This window comes from Enhydra lutris, unplaced genomic scaffold, assembly GCF_002288905.1.
Source record: "Enhydra lutris kenyoni isolate GAN:26980312 unplaced genomic scaffold, ASM228890v2 scaffoldscaffold14, whole genome shotgun sequence".
NCBI classification, from domain to species: Eukaryota; Metazoa; Chordata; class Mammalia; order Carnivora; family Mustelidae; genus Enhydra; species Enhydra lutris.
Genome location: NW_019154098.1, coordinates 11051962 through 11077017, shown reverse-complemented (window position 1 = coordinate 11077017; position 25056 = coordinate 11051962). Strand labels below are relative to the sequence as shown.

General features: G+C 44.4%; 1 protein-coding gene across 1 annotated transcript in view; it reads right to left on the bottom strand.

Moving 5' to 3' along the window:
• The window catches only part of LOC111146667 (adenylate cyclase 8), a 222267-nt gene that overhangs the window by 7141 nt on the left and 190070 nt on the right, over positions 1-25056 (bottom strand). Inside the window, exons 13-15 of the mRNA XM_022502313.1 lie at positions 21184-21262; positions 12150-12308; positions 4231-4377 (exon numbers count right to left, since the gene is read on the bottom strand). Of these exons, the coding sequence (XP_022358021.1) occupies positions 4231-4377; positions 12150-12308; positions 21184-21262 (385 nt within the window). The remainder of the gene's footprint in view (positions 1-4230; positions 4378-12149; positions 12309-21183; positions 21263-25056) is intronic.

Genomic DNA, 25056 nt, shown 5'->3' with positions numbered 1-25056 from the left:
ATCTTGACATATCTTCGGTTGTCTCTCTCCCTCCCTCTGCCTCCTTATCATTGCCTTTCCCCAGCTTCCTAGAGGGAAGGGGGACTCTTCTTTCCTCTTCTCTTGGAATGACTTGGCCACGGGCCAATTTCAGGCTCAGACAAAGCTGCCTCCTCCTCAGAAGTCAATCAGAAGGCAGCAAGAGGCTTCATTATTTCAACGAATGACCCTGTAGCAAATGTATCTGCCGTATAGCTAAAAACATCTGGGGACATAACATGGTTCCTAATCAACCCCTTTATTAATTCACTCATCTGCATGGAGCGCTGAGATGTGGGAGCACACTTTGGCCTTCAACAAGCAGGGCCCATGGGGCAGGGAGGCCCAGCATGCGGTTATTTCAAACCCAGTCCCGGAGCATGCAGTCCATGAAAAGTTCTGCTTTCCTCTGAGCCAAGAAAGAGTGTCTCACACTCTCAGATTCCCGTGGTACTTTTATCCGCAAGAAGAGCAGCCTCATTACTAAAGTCAGCACCAGGGCATCTGGCTGCAGCTTAGCCAGGGCAGAACGTGGAGGTCTCTCTTGACACAAAGGAAGAAGGCATGTCTGGGTGTCCTGAGGACCCATGTGGGGAAAGCTGAGTGCTTCGGGTTGGCAGGCCAGGGAACTTTCCGGCTGACTGCATGCTCTTCCATCTTCCTCCTCTGCCCTTCCCTTCTACTTCTTCCCTTTTCCTCCCCTTCTTTCCTTTTTAAAAAATTTTTAAATTTAAAATTTAATTAGGTAACATATACTGTATTATAATTAGTTAACATATACTGCATTAACATATACTGTGATTCATTAGTTGCATATAACACCCAGTGCTCATTATATCACACGCCTTCCTCCATTCTCCTCACCCAGTTACCAATGCCCCTACCCACCTCCCCTCCAGGAACTCTGCTTGTTTCCTAGAGTTAAGAGTCTCTCTGATTTGTCCCCCTCTCTGATTTTGTCTTATTTTATTCTTCCTTCCCTTCCTCTATGTTCATCTGTTTTGTTTTTTAAATTCCACATATGACTGGTCATATGCTATTTGTTGTTCTCTGACATACTTCGCTTAGTATTATGCTAAGTTTCATCTATATCCTTGCAAATGGCAAGAGTCCATCCTTTTTGATGGCTAAGTAATATCCCATTGTGTATGTGTGTGTGTATATATGTGTGTATATATATATATATATATATATATATATATATATATATTCATCAGTCAATGGACATTTGGATTCTTTCCATAGTTTGGCTATTGTGGACATTGTTCCTATAAACATTGGGGTGCAGGTGCCCCTTTGAATCACTCTGCCTGTATCTTTTGGATAAATACCTACTAGTGTAATTGCTGTGTCGTAGGGCAGATCTGTTGTTAGCTTTTGGTGGAAACTCCATATTGTCTTCCAGAATTGCTGCACTGGTTTGCATTCCCACTAGCAGTGTAAGAGGGTTCCCCTTTCTCCACATCCTCCCTTACATCTTCTTTTCGATTCTCCCTCTCATCTCTGCCCTCTTCTCTTCTCTCACTTCCCTCCAGTTCCTCCCCCTCTCCTCCTCCTGGTCTAAAACCTGGCTCCAGGACCAATCTTACCCTCTCCTAGCCGATCCAACGTCCCTCTGCAAAAACCCACCTCTGCCACTAGGGGCACTGTCTTATTTTTGTAAGACACCAGGTGGCTACAAATTGGGGCATGGAGAAGGAAATTTAGTTCATATTTATTTATTACAACTTAAAAACATGCTCTTGAGTACTTTTGGGGGATAGGGGGCTATCAAGTTTAAAATAAAACTGCCTGATGGCTCAACCTTCAGACAGTTTTTTAAAAAAAATACAGCTATATTATTATTATTTTTTTAATTTAAAGATATGTTTTGGATTACACTAGTTTATCTTCACCTTGCTAATTTCCAGCTTGTTTATGTCCCCTATTAATTGATTGATTGACTGATTGATTGATTTATCCCTTTAGCAAATACTTAGTAAGCATCTGTTATGAACATCTCCTATGTTCTAGGCACAGTGCTAGTCCATGAGGACTTAACAGGTTACATTAGAGTATGATTTCTATCTTTATGAGCGTATGGCCTGTCACAAAGAGATGGAATAAAGGTACTATTATCATGGAATCACCCTCCACTCTCCACAATGCAAGGCCTTCTGTATGAGTACACTTAACCGCTGACTTCGCAAGTAAAGGTGATTCAGTCTTCTTGTCCCTCACTAGACTGTGAGGCTATGGAAATAAGGAGTGACCATGTCTTATTTATCTTGATCCCCACTTCCATCCCTAGAACAACTAAAATGATCACTGTTGCCTTTTTGACTACAGAACTAGAACCATAAATGCCAGTTAATGGTTAAAAACCAAAACAGTATGGTGGACCTGGGTTCAAATGTTGGCAGCACTACTTAGTGGTGGTAAAAGCCCGGGCTCTCTTGGTGTCCCAGAGCCTCAGTGTTGCTTCTTTATAAAACAAAAGCTAAAAATTCCTACCCTGTGGGTTTTGTTGAGGGATAAGTAACAACTGAATGCTATTTATTGAAATTGTTTTGCATTTGTGGCAACACATGGTAAACACCTATACTAATAAGGTGGGTTTCTTTCCCAGAAATTAGTGGCTAGTGGGGGCTGCAGATCTGTACACTGAAGGGTTTCAGGCTCCATGATGGAAAGTTTCAGAGTTTAAGTTTTTCATGGAAATAGGAGTGACAACATTTACATGGCTAGAAAGGAGATTAGAAGAGGTGTCAGCACTAGAGAAGATATTTGAAAGGAGTGTTCAGTATTAGGTTTTCTGCTGGCCATGATATTGAGGGAGACAGGTCAGAGTATGGTAAGGATGGCATAATTTTGGAGCAGAAAGAGCAGAGTGTAGAATAGCCAGGTGGGCATAATGGCTTGTAAGCAGCTGGTTGGTGGGTAGGGGGCCAGGTGGCATGCAGTGGGAGGAAAGGCCAGAGAGGGTACAGGGATAGCAAGTGCAAAGCCTCAGGTGACCTCATGAGGAGTTGACAAATGGAGACACTGACGGGCTTTAGGTTTCAAAGGGATGTGAAGAGATAGTCATGCTTTTGGTGATAGCTGAGGTAAGGTGCAGGAAGGGGCAGCTAGGAAATGCTGCAGTCATCCAGGGGAGAAGTAAGATGGCCAAGAGCAAGAAGAGGGCAGTACTGATGTTGACGAAGGGACGGACCAAAGAGCCATCAAGACGGAACCCACAGAACTCAGGAGCTAAATGGAACATGGGGATCAAGGGAGAGGACATTGAATGATGTCACAAATGTTCTTGGTGCCCCATCCACATCTCCATTATGGGGTCATTCTCAAGAATGCCAAGAGGTTTGGCTGCTGACAATGCCCTGCTGCACCCTTTTTTGGAGAACTGCCTTGAGCCATTGAGAACCCCCTTGCTGGAAATGCTGGGAAGTGAGGCAGCTTCCTCCACCAAGGGGCAGCCACAGCCAATGGCTGACAAACACAGGTGTACACTTGGCCCTCTTGCCTCAGTGTGAAACAACCCTGTGGTGTCACTTATGCTGCTGAGCTCCCCAGGGATCAGGCTAGGAGGCTAGACCTCCGCCGAATCCCATCTTTGCATGGCCTCTTCCTTAGCATTTTCTCGATGAATCACTTCCCTTCTCAGGCCTGGGCAAATGGATAGACAATGGTGCCCTACTTGAAGCTAGAAGATGGGGGTGGCAGAGGATCACTCCTGCCAAGTCTGTTCATGTAAATACAGTGCAGTATAAGTATATCCCCCTATGTCATGTGTTCTTTACACTCATGGAGCCTAAAAGGAGAAAGCACTATCTGAAACATGTGCATACTTGTATTTAGGTCTTTGACCAAATGTGAATTGATGGTTTTATCTCTGGCACTTTGAGGAGATGGAGAAATGTCCCCATCAGTCCCAAGTCTCTGCGATGCCAGTGTCTGCATAGCAGCGGCCTCCAATCAAGTGCTGGTTTTGCCATTTGATGGTGGTTTGCCATTGGGTTAGATTGCCCTGCCTCGCTGAGACTACTGATCTCGATTCCCCAGATGGAAAAACAATGGTGTTTATCTCACATGATACTTAAATTAGCTAATACATGTTTGTGTTCATGCTGCAGCCTGTGGTTCTGTGAGTACAAGCTATTGCCACAGCAAACGTGATGCTAGGACAACAGAGATGCCCACTGGGAACTGTAGGTTTCTGAGGCTTTGATTTACCTCATCGAAGTCAGCAATGATTTCATTCAGCAGGCGCAGGCACTCCACTCCTTGGTTATTCATTTCAGTTTGAGAGTAAAAGTCTGCAAACCCCGGGATGGAGGCAAACATCACCCCGACGGCATCATAGGATTGAGAATACAGCTCCTGCATGGGGAGACACACAAAGGGAGCCAGAAACGGTCATCAGCGGTGAGGTTCTGTGGTGATGCTCCCCCATGAGCATGTGCACTTGCACCTATGGATAGGTGTCCACGGAGAGGACAGAGAATGAGGCTCTGACACCATCATGTCAACACGGTAGCCACATGTCCTGGGGCCATTGACAATTCATGGTCTCCAGCCTTGGCTGGGCCCTGAGTTCTGACTACAGATCCTTTGTCCTTGGTCAGATTCCTTCTCTGTTCTAGCAATTAGTCTAAACCCTCACCATTGTCCCTAACTTCACTCCCCACTCGATTCCTTTCAAGAAATGATCTCATCTCTTACCTCTGTGGCAAAAACTAGGGCTCTTGGCAGTGACCCAGCGCTGTTCCAATACTCATACTTGTGTCTATGTTCATATTTATTTTCATTCCTTCTGCTTCCATTGCAGACAGTGCATTCTTCTTCTGCTGAAGGTCAACGTTTCTACCGGATGTCTTGGCAGTTCCTGCTTCTAACTTCTTCAGCAACTTCCTCCGGCAGTGATCTTTTTCTTTACTCCTTCTCTTCCTCCACCTCTTTCTCCTCTGCACCCCTCCCCCCTTCGAATGTCCCCCATATGAAATACTATGACAGGCCCTGGAACCTGAACACACCTGTGGCCACCCACCCATCTTTCTTTCGTTTTGTGCAAACTTCCCAAGCGAGTTCCCTCCATTGCCTCTCCCCACCCTGGCAATGTTCACTCACATGTCAGGCTGAGATGAATTGACTCTGGAGTGTCTTAAACTGCCAGCCAAAGTGGAAAAAAATCACCACACGGGTATCGTTTCATGCCTTCTGTACAGGCCAGTGGGGTCATCCCTCCCAAGACCACGAGTCTCTTGACTTTCCTTGTTTCAGTGATGCCACATATGTGTTCCTTATGTCTGGCTCCTTCAGAGATGCCTTTTTGGGGCTTACCTTCCATCTGAAATGTTGATGATGGCTGTGGTTCTGTCCTTGACCCACAGCCAGGTCCAGAGTTCACACACTTACCCGGGCCATCTCGTTTACTCTTAACCTTTCTCCGACATTCAGGTGGGACAGCATCTGAACTCCTGTCTTCAAGTCAGCTCCCACTCTTGGGCTTCCAGCTGCTGGGCCGCAAGCTGGGTTGTCTTCATACTCCTCAAGCTATAAATGTCACACCCAAATGCTTCTCCTCTCCGCCTAAACCTGCCCCCTCATGCTCTCAGTGGGTGGCACCAGTGTCTCTGAGTCATCAAGGTTAGAGATGCTCAGAGATGCCTTGACACCTTCTTCCCCATCATGTCCAGATTCAGTAAATTGCCACCTTCTGCTGGCTTTCTATTTGTCTCAGATAGTTTTTCTGCCCCTCCTGCCCAATGGCTACCCATCTTCCTCCCCACACTGGGTTCCCTGACTTGTCTTGTCCCATCCCAAAGCATGTTTCCCATGGTGGCTGCAGTGATCTTTTAAAGACAGAATATTGACCATGCCTCTCCCATTCTTAAAACCTGCCAGTGGCCCACAACTGCCCTCAGAATGAAGCTCAAACACCATGCCCTAGCCTCCATCTTTCTCTTCAGCCTCATTGCCTGTGATTCCCTGCATCGGACCTCATGTTCCAGAAACAGCGAAGCATTGTACTCCTATGTACTCACCATAGTAGATGCTGCAGGTTTCCTGACTGACCGTTTCTCTCCCCCAAGTTCAGCTGTGGGCTCTTGCGTAGCTTTGCACGGAGCTTTTCTCTGACCACTAGAGGGCACTCTGCCCCCGTGAGCAGCGGGCTCACCGCTCCAGGAAATTAATGTCCCTGGGGAGCCGCTCTCAACCACTGACTGATGGCAATTGTCTTATGGTCCTCCGCTCCTTCATTCCCTGGGCCAGGCAGCTGTGAGGTATGCTTTTGACTTGTCCCTGAATTCCCAGTGGGATTGAGCTCCAGTTCCCCACAGAGGAAACTAGTCTGATAGTGCCGCATTTAGCCCTTCTCTTGCTTCTCACTGTCCTGCCTGCCTGGGCTTCCTGGAACCACCTCCAAGTGAAATACTTTCACTCAAATCCTTGTCTCAAGGTCTGCTTTTGGAAGTGCGCACATGCGCACGCGCACACAGACACACACACACACACACACACACACACACACACACCCCTCACACTTGAATGCTTTGATTCCTACCGTCTGTCTCTTCATTTAGTGTGAATTCTGTGAGGCAAAGACCCCATGCCATTCACCGTAGTGCCCTCTAATCACCCAGTTCATATTTTCTGGAGGCCTGCATTATCATGCGTGCTGTCTCTTGCATCTGGAACAAGGTAAATGCTCTAACCTGTTGAAATTAATGCCTCCCTGGTCTTTGCAGGAAACAATAAAGTTAACCAAGTGCTTTCATATGAATTCAATGATTTAATCCTTGCAATGATCCTGTGAAATAGGCACTGATTCTTATTGCCACTTTACAGGTAAGGAAAATGAGAGAGAGAGAGGGAGAGAGATTGAGGAGTTAAACTGTTGTTTTGTTCTAGATCATACCATTAGCAGTGGAAGAGCTGGGGTTGGAAGACCTCAAGGACCCTCCCCACTCTGCACACTTGGGCTCTTCTCCTCTGGCTTTCATGCCCTTGGTCTGAGAAAGATGGTGTCCCTGATTCAAGATCAATCAGTCTTGGGCTTCAAGCGTGGATGAATCTGAGTGAATACTTTCATGAGTCCTTATCCAGAAGAGCACAGGCTGGTGGTGACTTGCTGCACTGAGTTGGGCTGGGCAGGGTATGAGGAGAGCAGATTGTGGCCAAGGAGCTGAGCCATGGCACCTGGCTTTCTAAGGGGTGTCCATTCACCTTGGCCTTGAGCAATGGAGTGATACCCCAGAAGGAGACTTACTCTCTGTTGTATCCGACTCCTCCAACTGGCTGTGATTTGGAGCACAAAAAATCCATTTGTTACATATTATATTAATTTGTTCAGGCTACCATCACAAAGTGCCACAGACTGGGTGGCTTAAACCCAGAAATTGATTCTCCCATTGTTCTAGATGCTACAAAGTCTAAGATCAAGGGTCAGCAGGGCTGTTTTTTCCTGCCAGCTCTCTCCTTAACTTGGAGATGCCATCTTCTTCCCATGTCTTCACATGGTCTCCCCTCTGCCTGTGTGTCCTAATCTCCTCTTACGAAGACACAGTTAGAGTGGATTAGGGCCGTGCCCTAATGGCCTCATTGGAATGTAATCACCTCTTTAAAAATCCTATCTCTAAATACAGTTGCATTCAAAGGTACTGGGGGTTAGGACTTCGACATATGAATTGTGGGAGACACAGTTCAGCCCATAACACTCATTATTTCTATTTTCTGTTTAAAACAGAGAGAAAATAGAAAACCCTACCAGTGCCTTCTGAAATCCAGTCCATAATGACCCAGTGGGCCAGCTTGCCTCCCACTTCTGCCTGGTGATCTATAAATGCCCCTGTGATATAAAGGCGGGTCTCCAGGGGTTTCGCATCAATCATTTATCTGCCTGAGTGTTCTCACAAATCTTAGCTTCTCCCAGCCTCTTCTTGGTTTTTCTTTCTTAGCTTCTGCCGACAATCAGAATGTTCCGATTGCTTATATAACACAAATAATGTTAATAATGTCAGCTACATCTATGGGGAGCTTCCTGTGTGACAAGCCTTACACAGAAGGCTGCACACACATCACCGTGTTGAGTGCTCACAATCCCAGGACTTAGATATAGTTAAGATCCTGGTGTGTACTAGAAGGAAAACTGAGGCACATAGCCATAGGTAATTTACCCAAGACTCGCGGTTAAGAGACAGAGGTGGAATTCACCCCTTGCCCAGGCAGTCTGACTCCAGAGTAATGCTGCCATTACTGCTATTAATGTTAATAAGCAGACACCAGGACCCCAACCACCACCCCAATAACAATACTAATAATCAGGGTAATGTCTAGGAATAAATATCACTAGGACTGGAAACTGGATCTGGTAAGTCCTTCTGAATGGATGGTTGATTTGACATGCGGTGTTGGGGTTCCCGGAGCATAAACTTCAAGACCTAGGACCTGAGTTCAGATCTCGACTCTGTTGCATCCTATTGGAGTGGGGTGGAAGGAGGCTCAGTCCTCTCTGTCCGATGCTAACTGGTGAAGAAAGTGGCTATAAGGAACAAAATCTAGGGCAGTGGCCTTTCAAGTGCACCAGGTGGCCTATCTATACTGAACCCACCTTGCACTGGGCTGCATTGAGCACTTCATGTGTTCTCCCCTGATTTAATTCCCACATCGACTCAGCAAGGTCTGTATTATTTCCTATGAATCATATGAGGACCTCAGAGAGGCTGGGTAAGCTGCCCTAGGTCACACAGCTAGTTAATAACAGAGATGGAATTTGTGTGCACACAAAGGAGGTGAGGGGTTGGAGGGGGCGTGGAAGAGAGCCAGCCACCTGCCTACACCTTTAAAGACAATCCCATTGTTCAACACTCCCCAGTCAACCACTTTGAATATGCCATCTGTTTCTTGCTATTTTGGGCTCAAAGAACATAAGAGCACTGTAAACTGGGGAGGGATTGATGAATATAGAAAAGCTATTATTGTTCTATCGTCCTCTGGTCTGGGCTTCATAGAGGATTTTGAGCATATGCACAGTTCCTGTTCTGCCCAGATATCAGGATGAAGACTCAGTCGGTTCTTGGCTCAGGGCACCCAGGCCTGTCTGGTTCCAGGTCCTCGGTTTCTTATACTGAGTTAAGCCACCTCGCTGCAAGGGAGGAACAATGTCTGAGGCTGGTTGACTTTATTAGTAGCCTCAGGTTTCTGTGAGAACATCACTGCCTTGGAGAGACCCTCCAGTGTCAACCCCACCTCCTTCACCTACTCTGTTTTCTTACTCAGCTTCTTCTGTCCACCAAGGACTAATCACTACTGGGCACTATCCTGTATATTTATTCACATTCATGTCTATCTGTCCATGAAAATGCATGCTCCATATTGGCAAGGAGTTTTCTTCTTCTTTGTTCACTGTTTGATCCCCAGGATCTAGAACAACACCTGGTACATGGTTTCCCTCAATAAACATATGCTGAGTGAATGAGTGACTGAGTGTATGAGACAGTGAGTGGGGGACTGGGATTGCAAAGAAACAAAAAGATAATCATGGCTCACCTTTATCAAAAACAATAGCAACAACTCAGTGTGCTCCTAAAATGGGCCAAGCACCATTTAGATGCTTTATGCATAATTACTCATGGAAACATTGTAGCAATTGGACCAAGTTGCAAAAGACTTACTTTGTAGGTGAGGAAAGTGAGGTCCAGAGGGATTCATTCCTTCCTCAGTTCTAGAGGTAGTAGGAAGAGGAGATGGGATTGAATCAAGGGCATCAGGCTTTTGAGAACACCACACAGCCTTTCTATACTGAACCCACTGCACCAGGCTGTGCTGGGCCCTAAATATGTTCTTTCTCAATTGAGTTCTCACACTAAATTCAGCAAGATTCTCACACTGAAGTCATGAGGCATTATTTCCTCATGAATCTGATGAAAAAAAAAAATGGATTCAGAGAGGTTGGGTAAGCTACCCTAGGTCACACAGCTGGTGAGTGACAGAGATGGAATGTGTGCTGTATGCACTTTGCCGCACCCAGGACACCTGCCCTCATTAGTGTCCATTCTTCAGGTCTTTGAAAAGCTACAAAGAGCAAGTGGGCTTCCTGGGACTCAGCAATAACCTACTCAACACTGATGACCCAGCCCAGGGGCCTCATCTGTGAGAAAGTCCCTGTCCTGGGTTGGTGAACACTAATCTAAGCCAAAAGTCCAGCAGACTGGCAGAAACTGCCAGAACCTTTGTGGGGCGACATAGCCACAACCAACCGGACAGTGTGTCCCAGGGGGCAAGGCTCTGTCCACCACCCTGTGTTCAGATGGTTTGAGTCAGTGTTTGTCACTGCTGCCCCTTCTTTCCTGCTCATGCCCTAACAGCAACGTGGGACAAAACGTGAGACTTAGCTCTGCAGTTGCACAGACGTGGGTGTGAATTCAAGCTGAGTACTCACCACCTCTGTGTTCTCACTTCTCGGAGCCCCACTTTCTTCTACAAAATGGGGATAATCATTCTTACCTGTGAGCAGTGCTGTGGCTGCAAACTCACAATGTCCAGACCCCAGCTTTGCAGAGGTTCATATCGTAGCTCTGATTTGTAGCAAGAAGAGGAGCTAAGGAGGCCTCTCACAAGAACAAAACAGGATGTCGGGAGTTCCCGCAGGTTACAGCATTCCTGCCTCTCTGCCTGTGTCACCCCTTCTCATGTTACCCTGTCTGTCTGTCTGTCTGTCTCTATCTCTCTCTCTCACACACGTACACACTGATCTTGCCAACCCCCAGAGGCATGGTAGGGGCAGCACAGCACAGAGGCAAGGAATCCTCGTGGCTGGATTTGACTCACAACATCACTTACATACAGGGAGGCACGTCATGGCCCTCTCTGGGGCTCTGAGTCCTCGTCAATAATATGGGGTGATGAACTCTCCTCTTAAAACTGTAGCTAGAACGGAAGATCATTTACTTCAATGACCTATCTCAGTACTGGGCATGCAGCAGGTGTTCTGTAATGGTTATTTATAGGGTGAGCATTCTCTAGGCTATGTTAAAACTTTGTGGTTAAGCCTGGTCAACTGTGAACTATTTAAGTATTTAAAACCTCAAATATGAATCTCAGACCTGTGCCCCTGAAACTATACATTATATGTTAATAAAAAAATAAAACCCCAAGTAAGCGTGACAAGACATTGGATTGAACATGTCTTCTATGATTAAGGCTGAACCTGTCATTTATTTTGCTCAGTGAAGGTTCGGCCTGGATCACAGCTGGTGACCTCAGCATCTCTGGGTGGTTTCCTTCCTTTCAGGATAAAGCCAGTATATTCTTGCTCTTCCCCTCCTGGTCCCAGATATCTCATTGTTTGGGTGTTTTAATTGAAAAGCAGCTCTCTTTTCATTTCTCTTCCGGCTTTTCCTCTGAGGCCTCCAGGGTTTCACCTGCTCCTTCTGGTGGTCAAGGTGAGTGCACAGCAATAGTCTCTTTGCTTTCTTTGATTCGTCAAGAAGTTCTTGCAACAAAGCCCTGATCTTAGGGAGCCTTGAGAAAAGCAGGCCTGAAGCTGATTCCAGAGAACTCCATCTGCCGAGGAGGGTGGGCAGTGCTTGGATATGCATCCAGGAGACCTCCAGGGTCCCGGTGCATCAAGATTTTTCAAGTAGCAGCTTATTCATCGCCTTTACTTCTCTTTCACTGATTTTTCTGCGGTGGCTTGGGTGGGAAATGGACCCTGGGGGGAGGGGACTTCTCCTAGTTCTACCCTCAGGCAAGGTTCACAAACCCAAATGTCTTCAGCCGATCAGCAGATAACAGCAGATAACGTCAATGGTAACATCTTACCCACAGAGTGAGAAGACACTGGAGAGCCGACTCCATGGAACACATAAAGGCATGGATAAACGTATGTAAAACTCAAATTTCAATCCATTCTTATGATGGAGCTTGCATGAAGTCCATCTTACAGATGAGGTACCCAAGGCTGGAGAAGTCCTGTGTAGACTTCATGGTGTTAGGCAGTCTGGGTGGCCTGGCACTCTGGGGTAGCATGGTCTCCGTTCTCCGGTGCTCATGCAAGGACAGTGGGATTCTCCCAGAGCTTGGGACCAGTGTGTCCAACTGCACCCCTCCCACCACCACTGTTCCTCCCAGCTGGACAAGCCTGGGCTCACCTCATTGTCTCGGTCTTTCTCCAGGAAGTGGCGGGCCACGTGGCTGGGCAGAATGTTCCGGAGCATGTTCTCGTTGTGTTCCCTTAGCTCCTTCATCTCATTGATCTCCTCTTTGGCCTGTACTCGCCAAAGGAAGTCAAGGCGGGCTGTGTACTCCAGCTGTCATGTGTGAGAGACAAAGAGAAGGAACGGGTGAGCTCCAGGGGTACAGGCTCAGGCACACAGGGTGGGAGGGGGAGAATGCTTCTGTGGAACCCTTCACAAACAAAACAGAGCCTGAGCTGAACATGCTGGGGGCATTTTGCCCAATGCCAAGAGACTGGAGGATGATTTGACTCCACTGGGGCTGTGGACATTCCCTTCCTACCATTAAGACACCTGTGATTTTGTGATTGTGTGACTCTCTGGGGATGACTCTGTCATCTGCTAGATTATAGGTGCTGTGAGTTCAGGAGTCCCTTCATCTGCTCAATGATCTCCTTACCATGGAGCACTGTGGCAGGCACAAGGGAGGTGCTCCGTCAGTATGTGTGGACTCCATAAGTAAATTCCGATAATAAAGCCAGCCAACACGTAGATGATGGTTGCTATGTACCAGCAACATTTATTGTCTATTCGAACAAATAAACATCCATTCATTCCCTTCATCACACAACAACCCTGATGGGGAGGTATCATTATCAACGCTTATCTTATATGAGAGAATCAAAGCGAGCAGGGTTGAGTGACTTGACCAAAATCGCACACTCGTGAGTGGGGAAGCCAGGGCTGGAATGAACTCCTGAGTCTGAGCTCTTCATCACGAGGCAAGAAGAAGTGAATGAGAACACCGTGGATTCTAAGTTGAGAGACAGATGTGGCTTAGGGTCCCAGTCCCACATTCAAACCTTGTAACCTGGACTCGTGACTTCATCACAGATTCTTTATCTCTACAACTGGGATGAACACCCATGAGCACATGGGACTAGAAGAAGAATTATTTAGGGGGTTACAGAGAGGGCACGTGGCTCACAGTAGGTCCTCAACGTATATTGTTAGCTTCCCCATGTCTTAGTTTCCCTGCTCTGGAGAGCAGACAGCATCATTTTAAAGGATCTCCTAAACCATATTTACCACAGTTTGGGGATACCATTATTTCCAACTCTTTTTTTTTTAAGAGTTTATTCATTTAGGGATGCCTGGGTGGCTCCGTGGGTTAAAGCCTCTGCCTTCGGCTCAGATCATGATCCCAGGGTCCTGGGATCGAGCCCCGCATCGGGCTCTCTGCTCAGCAGGGAGCCTGCTTCCTCCTCTCTCTGCCTGCCTCTCTGACTATTTGTGATCTCTGTCTGACTTGTGATCTATCTGTGAAATAGATAAATAAAATCTTTAAGAAAAACATTTTATTCATTTATTTGTCAGAGACAGAGAGAGAGAGAGAGAGCACAAGCAGAGGGAGGGGCAGAGAGAGAAGCAGGCTCCCTGCTGAGCAAGAAGGCTGATGCAGGGTTTAATCTCAGGACTCTAGGATCATGACCTGAACCTAAGGCAGACTGTTAACTGACTGAACCACCCAGGCGTCCCTATTTCCAAGTCTTTTTAACTGTTGAAATGGACAATATGTTGCGCGGCCAAATATATGATGAGAAGCCCTGAATTCAAGGGTTTAAAACATTCAGCTAATTTCTTTCCTTTGTCTTACATGAAAGTCTCAGGGGGTGGTAAAAATATGGAAAGACAGAGGCACAAGATTACCCCTTCAGCAGAATTTATAATAGCAAAAGCTGGAAACAACCCAGGTGTTCATTTTGTTGGCTGAAGAAACTATTGTATATGACTACAAGGAAGAAAAAAGAAAGAAAAACTATGTCTCTATACTTTGATGAACTAGTCTCCAAGGTAGAGAAAAGCATGTAGAATATTCCACCTTTGATCTACAAAAGGATTGTCTATATCATGGATGGAACTGGAGGGGATTATGCTAAGTAACAGAAGTCAGTCAGAGAAAGACAAATACCATATGATTTCATTCATGTGTGGAGTTTGAGAAACAAGACAGATGAAAGTATGGGAAGGGAAGGAAAAATAAAATAAGATGAAAATATATAGAGAGGCAAACTTTAAGAGATGATAGACTATAGGAAATAAACTGAGGGTTGCTGGAGGGGAGGTGGGTCAGGGTGATGAGGTAACTTGGGGATGGGCATGAAGAATGATGTAACGAGCACTGGGTGTTATATACAACTGATGTATCTCTAAATTCTACCCCCGAAACTAATAATACACTATATGTTAATGAAATTGAATTTAAATAAATAATTAAAATATAATATAATATAAATAATATAATATAAATAATTAAAATATAATAGAAAAGGGGGCATCAATTTCTCTCTCTGTCCACATGTATATATTTTCTTTATTTATCGAAAAATAGAAGAATAAAAGGACAAACATAAAAACTCATTACCGAAGAGATGAGGAAGGAAGGGAATAGAGTGGAGAAATAGGGATAGAATTTAAAGTTTTAAAATTAAATCTTGTTTTATAAACTTGGCTGTTGAATTGTGGAAACATTTTTCTTAAGTACAAAACTGAACAGATGTTTAAAACAAACTCGGTAAAACAAAACAAAACAAAACAAAAAACCAGACAGAAGACAAACAAATGAATCTATGCATATAACTACACCAAGGGGAGATATTCCAAATATCTTTAACACAATAATCTGAAGACCCATTTGTAGAAGGAAATATCCTGAGGATAAAAAGAACTCAGAAAGAATCTCAAAACCATTTACAGCAATTGTATTGTTGCTGGTCGTGTCTATTATTACTCTTAGACTCCTGGAAGTGAATTGCAGGATAAAGCAAATAGGTAATTGGACTGGTGTCACTGAGACCTGGTATTTCTGGGAAGGGAAAAAGGACATGCATGTCTAAAATTGATGGGTCTAAGCCAAAAGTCAATAAGTACCAGTGTGAACTCATGGTATGTACATATTTCCTACCTTGGCCCACTGATAAAAAAGCCTAGAAATAATGAAAATCTAGTAGTAGCAGACACTCCCAGCATCTAGATTGTGGTTTCAAAACATCAATTCTTACAAAAATGACCTCACACTCTTTGCAGAAACGGCTGAAGTTTAGGGCAGGACACGCACGAGCCTGGACCATTTTTTCACATCGGAAAGTAAGAACATCCCCAGAGAGACGGGGGTTGTGTGAACAGGCTCCCATGTGTCAAAGATGTGAGAAATCAAGCTTTAATAAGGATAGTGATTGCAATGGATTGAAACACAGGGACTACGGTAGCATGCCCCAGTTCACTATGACACTTAAGACACACGACCGCATTGATCATCTCTGGATGGTGCTTGGGGACAGACTGACTGGGAAACTTACAGGGAATGCAATTACAGGGAAATCATTAAGCATTTATCCTGCCTTTGCCTTATGAGCTGTACCTGGAGGAGTAAGCTGTTCTTCAAACTGTATTCTGGCTAATGACTTACGGACGACGGATAGAATCAAGCTATTACCACCTATAGAATTAATGAATAGAGGCTATTCTTATCAATAGTTAGCTGCTAATAGAAAAAAAAAAAGATAAGCAGATTACATGGCTGTTAAAAGGAACTCACAAAACCAGCCAACAACGTATTTTTTTTTTTCTCGCCAAGTTTCTAAACATAACTACCAATACAGGAAAAACAATGGGCAGAGGAATCTGTTAAAAGCCTGGAGAGATGCAGTCAACAAAGTCTAAACTGGGAAGCATTATAGAAGTCGGATGACTCTCACAAAATGTTACCAGAAAGAAAAGAGGGAGAGTAATCTTATAAATTAACAGACTTGAGAGACATCAACCAATGGCCATACATGGATTTTATTTATGTATTTGTGACCCAAATCACATAAACAAACTTAAAAATACAATTATGAGCCAATTAAGAAATTGAAACAGTGCCTAGAGGCTTGACAATGTTAAAGAGACACCATTTTCTTTTTTAAAGGTGTCTAATAGCATTGTGATTAGGTTAAAATTCTCTGTCTTGATTGGGTGTATACTGAAGCATTTGCAGATGAAATGATAGGACATCTGGAATTTGCTTCAAAATAATTGGGAAGGAGTGATGAGAAAAATGAATAGGGAGGTAGGTGAGAAAAGACACAAGAGTTAATGATTGTTGAAGTTGTGAGACCACTATGCACTTCATGAACTTTTATGTATGTTTGAAATTTTCCATAAGATCAAAAAATGATGAGAGGGAGCGGGTTGCTGAAGAGAATGCTTGTCTTGCCCGTTTTGCTGTGTGAACTTGGGAAAGTCATTCCACTTCTTGTGTTTTGGTTCCCCTTCTAAAAAAAATAAGGATAATAGTCTCCATGATGTCTAGTTCAAGAGGTACAGATTATTATAGGGATCTATTATATGGACCAAATTATATGATGCATGCAAAAAAATCCTGAAATGTCTAAATTATAGATTTATAAGGTATTACTGCAACTTAAGGCAGCAGGGGATAAGATCAGATCAAGGCTGTGCATTAGCTTTTTTCCTTCCAGATTCAAGAGCATTGAATTTTAATTTGTCAAGTTTCAGGACAGTATTTTCTTATCCAAATGAGATGTTTGTTATCTCCCTTAAAAGTGCATGCTTGATTGAAGCAGGAGATCATTTTCAATGTATTTTCTATTGAGAACCTTTCGTCTGGTTGAATTCAGCTCGGAAACACAGGTAGGGAAATCTGGAGTCCTGCAGTCGATTCCAGCCAGGATTTTCCAGTTACAAATTAAGAATGCACTTTGCATGTCAGCCAGGCAATGGCTGGTCACTGCATTGAAGGCATGTCCATATGGAGACTCTAATTCGAGGACAGCTCTGACTCTTGCCAAAACAAATCTCATGCAGGCAGGCATTGTCTATTATTTAATCTCTGGGGGAGGAAAGTAGGGCCTTCCAGTTTACAAAAGATTTAGTGTGCTGTGCACCTACTATGTGCACAGTGCTTGGCATACAAAAATGATTTGCTCTCAGCTCAGTGGTGAAGGGAGAAGAATGACAGACAGAGGAACGTGTTAAGGAAAAGCATTTCAGCACAGTGGTTAGAGCAGGTGTGGACAGCAAGGCAAAGCACACAGAAGGCACACAGAAGCTTTGAAAGGGAAAATCTTCACATTTGCTCAAGAACTGGCAATGGATTTGGAAGTCTAATCTCTTTCTTGATTTTCACCAGACTATTAGGGCACTGGCTCTATGAGAAGGGTACCAAGGGAACCAACACATGTTGTTCAGAAGCTTCATGCCAGGCTCTCAGCACAGAGTGAGAGTTAACACTGGCCCAGCTCTTGCCCCGGACCAGGCCCTGTTCTCAGCACTTCCTCTGCTGAAGCTCATCCAGTCACATGACTCAACAAGGTGGGTATTTTGTTATTCCCATTTCACAGGTGAAGAAATAGAGTCACACTAAGGCGAAGTCAACTGCCCAAGGGCTCACAAGCAGAGACTGGCTCTGAACTCAGGACATTCTGATGTCAAGCTATGACTTGACCCCTACATTATACGTACTTGACCTCATGCAGCCATTCTTCAACTCCTCGTAGATAACTTTTATCCTTTTCATTTTGTAGGTAAAGATGGGGCAGCTCTAGGGGCTTGAGTTTCTCAATGTCAGCCCTCCTTCCAGTGACATTGCTGAGACTCAAATTTAAGACCATTTGGTTCCAGGGGCACCTGGGTGGCTCAGTTGGTTAAGCACCTGACTCTTGATTTCACCTCAGGTCATGATCTCAGGGTCATGAGATGGAGCCCTACGTCAGGCTCCATGCTGGATGTAGAGCCTGCTTGAAATTCTCTCTCTCCATCTCCCTGCACCATGCTCCCCACTCCCTCTCTTAGTCTCTTGCTAAATAAATAAATAAATAAATAAATGTAAAAAGAATGAAAAGAAAAAGAATATTTGGTTCCAGTGCTTGGGTGTTTCCTTCTATACCACGCAGTCTTGGTGTCTCTTTATCTGACCCAGAAGTAAGAGGAGACCTCATTAATCTCTGTCCCCGTGTGCAGAGGCGGCTTCCTCTCCTATAAACAGAGTCCCTGAAGAGAAGCCCACAACTCAGGGTTGCCAGTGAACCAGGTGAGATGGCAGGCACCTGACTGTTCTCTCTCTCTCTCCAATGTTTAGAACGTTCACCTGCCTTGGGGGAGGAGGAAGGGATGGCACAGCACTTCCACATGTGTACAAGATGAAATTTCCCAAGTGTTCAGTTACATAACTTCCTCTGTCCCTCTGGAGATAATCTCATTACACATGCTCCCACCAGGCTGCTGCTGTGTACCAGGCATCCATGGGCATTATCCAACCTTTAAAAAAATTGAGGGCCCCTGAGTCACAAAAAGAGAAACTGGTGGAAGCAGGTAGCAGACCCCAGGAGTAGACAGACTTGGTTCAGAGAAACAGGAGCCTGACACAGAAGTGATACAAGTGAGGCAGAAAGACCCTTCTCATAAAGAGAGGCAAGGGCACATGGTGGGGAGAGAATAGACCTGGAAGTTTTGGATTCCTGTTTCTACCTGGTGTTCCTTGTTGGCTTTATGACCTTGGTGACTTGGGACCAGATGCATAAAAATACTTTCCCCGTTTACCTCAGAAGCCTGTTTTCAAAGTAAAGCATTCATAGCTTATGATTTTTGAAGACCTATTCTATGTGCAAACACTGGGATTAGTACATTACAATTATATTCTCATCCAATCTTCTAACGACCCTATGAGGTAAGGCCGTTACTAGCATACCCATTTCATAGGCAAGAAAATTGAGACTCAGAGAGTTAAGTAAATTGCTGAAGGTCGCATAGCCACTAAGTGGCAGAGTTGGGGTGTGAGTACTTCTCCCCCACTACAAAGCCAATTAACCTGTAACTGCTACCATTATGGGATGTGATTATGTAATTTTAGAGCCTTTTGAAAGTTAAAAAGAAGAAGGGGACATATCAGATGTCACTTAAGCACTTGGATCCTCCCTATGCACAAATATACCCTTACTTTACAAATAATCTTAACATGGTTAGGTTGTCTGTTTCCCGGGACAAATGGAGCACAGAACAAATTAAATCAGAATCTTAAAAGGGTATTGGGGAAGGGACATTGCCAGGGCACAGAATAATTCCTTAAGCTGATAGAGGAGAAAGGAACATCCTTCCTATTGTGGAATGAGCTCCCTCACTCTGAACTTGCTATCAGTTATCCTGGACGGGGGCGGCGGTTGCTCACTCATCAGTTTCAAACCTGTGGGATGGAGGGTGGGTATGTTTCTCTGTAGGATCGCCTTGTCTGATTTCATCTTTATAGCCTTCTTATGGACTGCTGTTTGCATGTCAGAGTAAGGGGTTTTCCCCTGTAACCAGAAGCCATCAAGACATGGAAGATATGACACCAGCTCTAACAGAGCTAGAAATACCTAAATACAAGAATTCTGGAAATGGCTAGTTTTTGACTTTGCCTTATTATTTTGCCATGAATTCAGCTCAAATTTAAAACCAAATCAAAGTCACACTGCAAGATTGAGTGCCTGGGACCATTGTGTTGGTGCGTGAACTTGTTTCTTTCTCCGGTCTAGAGAAGTGGAAAGGGTGAGCTTTGGAGAAAAATCTGGGTTTGAATCGGGTTCTCCCCCCTGACTAGATGAGTAGCCTGACTTTCTTCATCTGCAAAACAGACTGCCAAGAATTACCAATCTGGGTTGTTGGGAGGATGATACCAGATAACAGAGGCACAGAGCTAGAACTTGATACACACTAACACTTCTCCCTCCTCAAGTCTTTATACTTATCTTTCTCCCTCTTGGCTACATGTTGCCATCCCCCTATTACACATAACTTTGTATGTATTTCTAGGTTCTTGGGGATTGGGGCTGTTTCAGGGTTTCTTAGGGTTGATTACCTCTCTGTTTCCATGGTGATTTCTCAGCGCTATGTTTCTATTTCTGCCCTAGCTGAGTCTTCTGTTTTGTTTTTCTCCTCTTCTGGTTACTTTTTTTGAAGTGGATGTAGACCAAAGAAAGATGGACCAGGATCCAGGGCAGGGCAGGGAAGCTGGCAGGGACTGGTTCCACCAGGGAGAGAAAATCTCCCCGGCTGATGAACACCACAGCAGTCATGGTCTGAGTCTGCATGGAGATGTCCTACTGACACCAGCAGGTAAGCCGCCTGGGGTGAAGTCTGGTATCGCACTCCCATGCAGAATAAATTCTTGCCCCAATGACTCTAAAAGTCCTTGGACAGCCTGATCGCCATGTAGCAGGTCTTCTGGGAGACTAGAACCTTTGGGGTCAGGGATGGGGTTTTAGACGGAGCCCACCACAGTGCCTACCCCAGATGCTGGCAGAGTCGTGGTTCACAGGAGGTGGCACTGATATGCTTTAGGCCCTTTATCTGCTTGGACGAGTAAGGAATGACACACTTCCTATAATTACATAAGGCAGTGTGCAAAATGCTGCGCATGATAATCTCAGACAATTCTCCAAAATGGACGCATCCAGGTGTTACTATCCTATTTCACACTGGACGAAGACCTCTAAGTTCAGGGAGACGAGCGACTTGCTTAAGGCCACAAACAGAGCATCAGAGGCTAGACTAGGACCCCGGCTCCACTGATCCTCTCACCTGCATGATTCCCAAGCCCAGCACTCAACTTCTCCAGGAATGACTCCATGCTGGCAGTAATGGAAATGGGAGAGATCCCGGTTTGCCTCAGGCAGAAATGGTAAGTTTTTATTTGTTTGTTTGTTTGTTTGTTTGTTTTTCATAACAATGATCTCTTTGAAAGAGGTATACCTGAAAGGCATTAAAACATCCTGGCTTGCCAAATCATCTTCTCCAGTTTAGTTTTTTTAAGGTGGTCTTTACTAGGAACCAATTCATTAAGAATCACCACTTCCTGCAAGCAGCTGATGGGTCATTCGCTGCAAGGAAGAGCAGAGGACTCATAGATCGGTTTCAGGGCAATGGGAAATGCCAAGTAGCAGAGAAGAGTTTGAGCAAAATTTTGGATTACCTGCTGTCCATGGTAGAACACAGCAAGGAGGAACATGGCCATCAGCAGCAGTGACACCTCCTTGGTCCCCAGGAAATCTCTGTTGGAAGAAGAAAGGAAAGATGACAAGAAGAAAGGCAAGGTTACAACCATCGAGGGACCCCAAGGAGACTCATTAGCAGACCAGGTTCAGAAAGAAGCTGGGTAAACAGAAAGGAGGGAATATTTCTTGAGCATTCACTAGGCAATAGGGGCTGCTATCTGAAGGTTTCCACATAGGCTAATTCAGAAATCAGTTGATTCTCCAGGATATGAGGTCACTTTTGTCAGACCTCGTGGACGAATCTAAGTCTAACATCTCAACAATGCACTCACATTGATAAAAATGTTTTCCCTTTGCGGAATACTTCCAGACTTCAAAGAGCTTTGAAACTTTCTCATCACAAAAATCCACATGAAGACCAGGATGCCTCCTTTTTCTTTAGATGTTATTCTATTTCAGATAGGTATATGGTGCTGACAGTGTGGCTATGTCTGTTTTAGCTGCTTTCACTTAGATTCTTAAATTGATTCAATGATTTGGACACTATTTTAATTCTTTCTAAGTTTAAAATTCTTATATTAATTCTATGAGTCAGGCACTGTTATAATCTTATTTCTTATATCTTTTAATAAAACCTTTGTTCCCTGTGCGTCATCTCATCCTGGACTGACACCCCTCAACCCCCACCAAATGCTCCATTCACAGTCCTTGTTGGGGCACATGCTGAGGGGTCACTGGTCTAGCCTATCCTGGGCTCTCCCAGAGATCAAGCTGGAAGGCAGCTGAAGATGGGTAAGCTTATATTTAAACACAGATATGACTTTCAGTTATCCAAGGAATTCAGAAGTTCCAAAAACCCTTGTTCAGTTCTGCATGTTTTCTCTTTCAGCGTAGCACGAAGCCTTTCTCAGGACAAGCTAAACCAGGAGGCAAAGGGTTTGGAAGAAGCAAGATTGGACTTTGAATATGGACATGGGCAATCTGTGGAAATAAACAGTCCTCTTGACAGGCTTCTGGGGACTAATGAAGAAAACTCAGAATAAAATGTTTTAGACAAATTATCTGTAGGGACATTGGGACTTGCTTTCCATTACCTCCTGTTCTTCCTCCACCTTTTCTTCATCTCGGGAGATGCCCCCATCATCCACTCACCCTGATGCTTGAGCCAAATACAAAAGAAACCTAGGAGTCAGCCCTCACCACCCCAATATATAAATCCTGTCTGCTCTTCCACCCAAATATATCCCCTGTCCCTCCACTCTCTCCATCTCTACCTCTAACACCTGAGGGCAGCCACCACGGCTTTCAGTAACCCCCTGCATTGCCCTCCAACATCTATTTCCAACATGCTTTCTGGAATATTCTGTGTCACTAAAACTGGGTCATGTCACTTTTTGTTTTATTGCCTCCCAACCAAAAGCACACATATGCTCACTAGTGGCTTAATTCTGATGAAGCTTAAAGACACAAGGTGCCATCAAAGAGGAAATGCAGCGTGTAGGTGGGGGGGATAGAGTGGACGCTGACAAGGCCGCACCCAGGTGGTCTCGAGCCTTCCCTTTTCTCTCCTCACTGGAGATGAGCAGTAGCACTGGGCTCAGGAAATGGGGGCCTGAACCCCGCTGCCAAGACCAGCATCTCATCTAGCTTTATGTTGAAGACCCTCCCAGCTGATCCAGAATGGGCCCAGTCCAGATCTGCAGATAGAACAAGAACTCGGGAACAGAAATGTGCTTTCTCTTGGGGAGCTCTTGTGCATACGGGAACACAAGGGGACCAGGATGTCTATGGGCTGGCACAAGATTCCAATTTGTGAATTCCTAGTTCCATCTGCTTTTCCTTGGAGATAAGGTGCTAATAATAGATGATACTCATTATTGTGTCTGTCCTCTATAGCCCAGCAAAAGCACGTAATTACTGAGCACTACTGCATGCCAGGCACATGCTGGGATATAGAAAATGAAGAGGGCACGTTGTCTTTGTCCTCAAAACAGTCCAGGAAAAGAGAGAACCAAACAGATAGATAAGTTCATAACACAATACACTCCATTGTAAAAATACATCCTTGTTGCCATGGGAATACATGGGAAGAGAAAGTAACCCAAGATGGATATTCCGGAAACACAGGAGCTGAGTCTTCGAGGGTGGTAGACTTCAGGAGGAAAAGATAGGATGGGCTCTGTAGGTATGGGGCATGTATCTTACTTAGCTAGCTGGTTGAAACCTGCTGGTGCTTGTTCTTGCTCCTGGTGGGGATGCTTGAAAAAAAGCCCTCCTTCACACAGCTTCATGTGAATGGGAGGCATCCTGCATTTAACTCCTCCTGAGTGTGCCCTCCCGGAATGCCTGCTCTCCCAGGCACTTTTGATATCCTTTTCTTTGTGACGTAGAAGACTTGGAAGGCCAGCAATGTGTTACTTGCAACACACTTTCAAGGGAAAACACCCATACCTCTGGAAAGCAGAGGCTGATCAAAAATAAAGAGCTGGCTAGATCAAAAGAAAAAGTATGAGAAAATTACTATGAATGGTTTCCTAGTCTTTAAACTCTATTTCACCTGGAAATATTATAGCTGGAGTCAAGATTGCAAAGTATGCATAGAAAGTCAGCCAGGCCAAGGAACATCCAAAAAGAACTGTGATTTGAGTTTAGAAGGAATTTCTTTTTTCCTGATAGCTTCTGTGATTCTTTGAAGAACTTCCAAGAGAGTCAAATGACCAAAATGTGAATGAAGTTCTAACACTTTGCTTGATATTGGGTGGTACAGACATAAAACCAGGGGCATTTTGAATTAATTTATTTATAGTAATAAAATCATGGAATTAATAGAACCATCTCCCTATGCTAATAGAAAGGCACATAATTAAGTAAAAACACATGTAGAATAATGCTGATTCTCAAGGGCTGTAACAGTCTTTAGAGAGCATCTTATCTGATGTCTCATAAAAATTAATGTTTAATTTGAGTGTTACTCATTACAGAAGTATTTATGTTAATTGTGGTAAATTTGGAAGCTAATACAAATTCACAAATAAGAAAATAAAAATTGTCCTTATGCCTACCACCCAGAGAAAACAATTATTAATATTTTGGAGCCAACCAGGGGTGCCTGGGTGGCACAGTCAGTTGAGGGTCCGACTCTGGATTTTGGCTCAGGTCATGATCTCAGGCTCCTGTGATATAGCCTTTCAGCAGGTTCTGGATGCAGAGGAAATCTGCTTGGGGATTTCTCTCAGTCTCCCTGTGTCCCGCCCCTAGGTTGTCCTCTCTCCCTTTTTCTCTCTATTTAAAATAAATAAATAAATCTTTAAAAAAATATTTTGGCGCCAACTAAGTATCCCTTCCCTTTCCTCCATGCAAAAATATGTTTATACATTAAGGACTGTATGGTTCATATTATTTTTGAAACCTACTTCTGTACTTAGTACATATTATGAAAATAATTCCATGTAATTAAATATTTTACAATGCAAGTTGGGTGGGTCTGTTCTATTCCATACTATACGTATAATAGATAATGTAATACCCCTTGCATGGCTTCTATTTTATACACTTAAAATCAAAGACCAGGGAGAAGCTACTTGCCCCAGTTCACCCAGCTGATTCCCATCAGAGCCAGGACACAGTTTCACATCTTAAGCACCAAGTTCAGAGCTCTGGCCATTTGTGCATCTGATGCCAAGTTCTTAGTTCTAACTATTACTCCCATTTCCCCTTTTGAATCTCAAAATGAGCCATCCAGTCTGAATGATGCTTTATTCTGTCCCCACGCTAATGACAACATTTGCTAAGTGTTGATCATATGCCATGTCTGTAATAACACTATGTATAGGTGATGGTCTTTGGAGCTG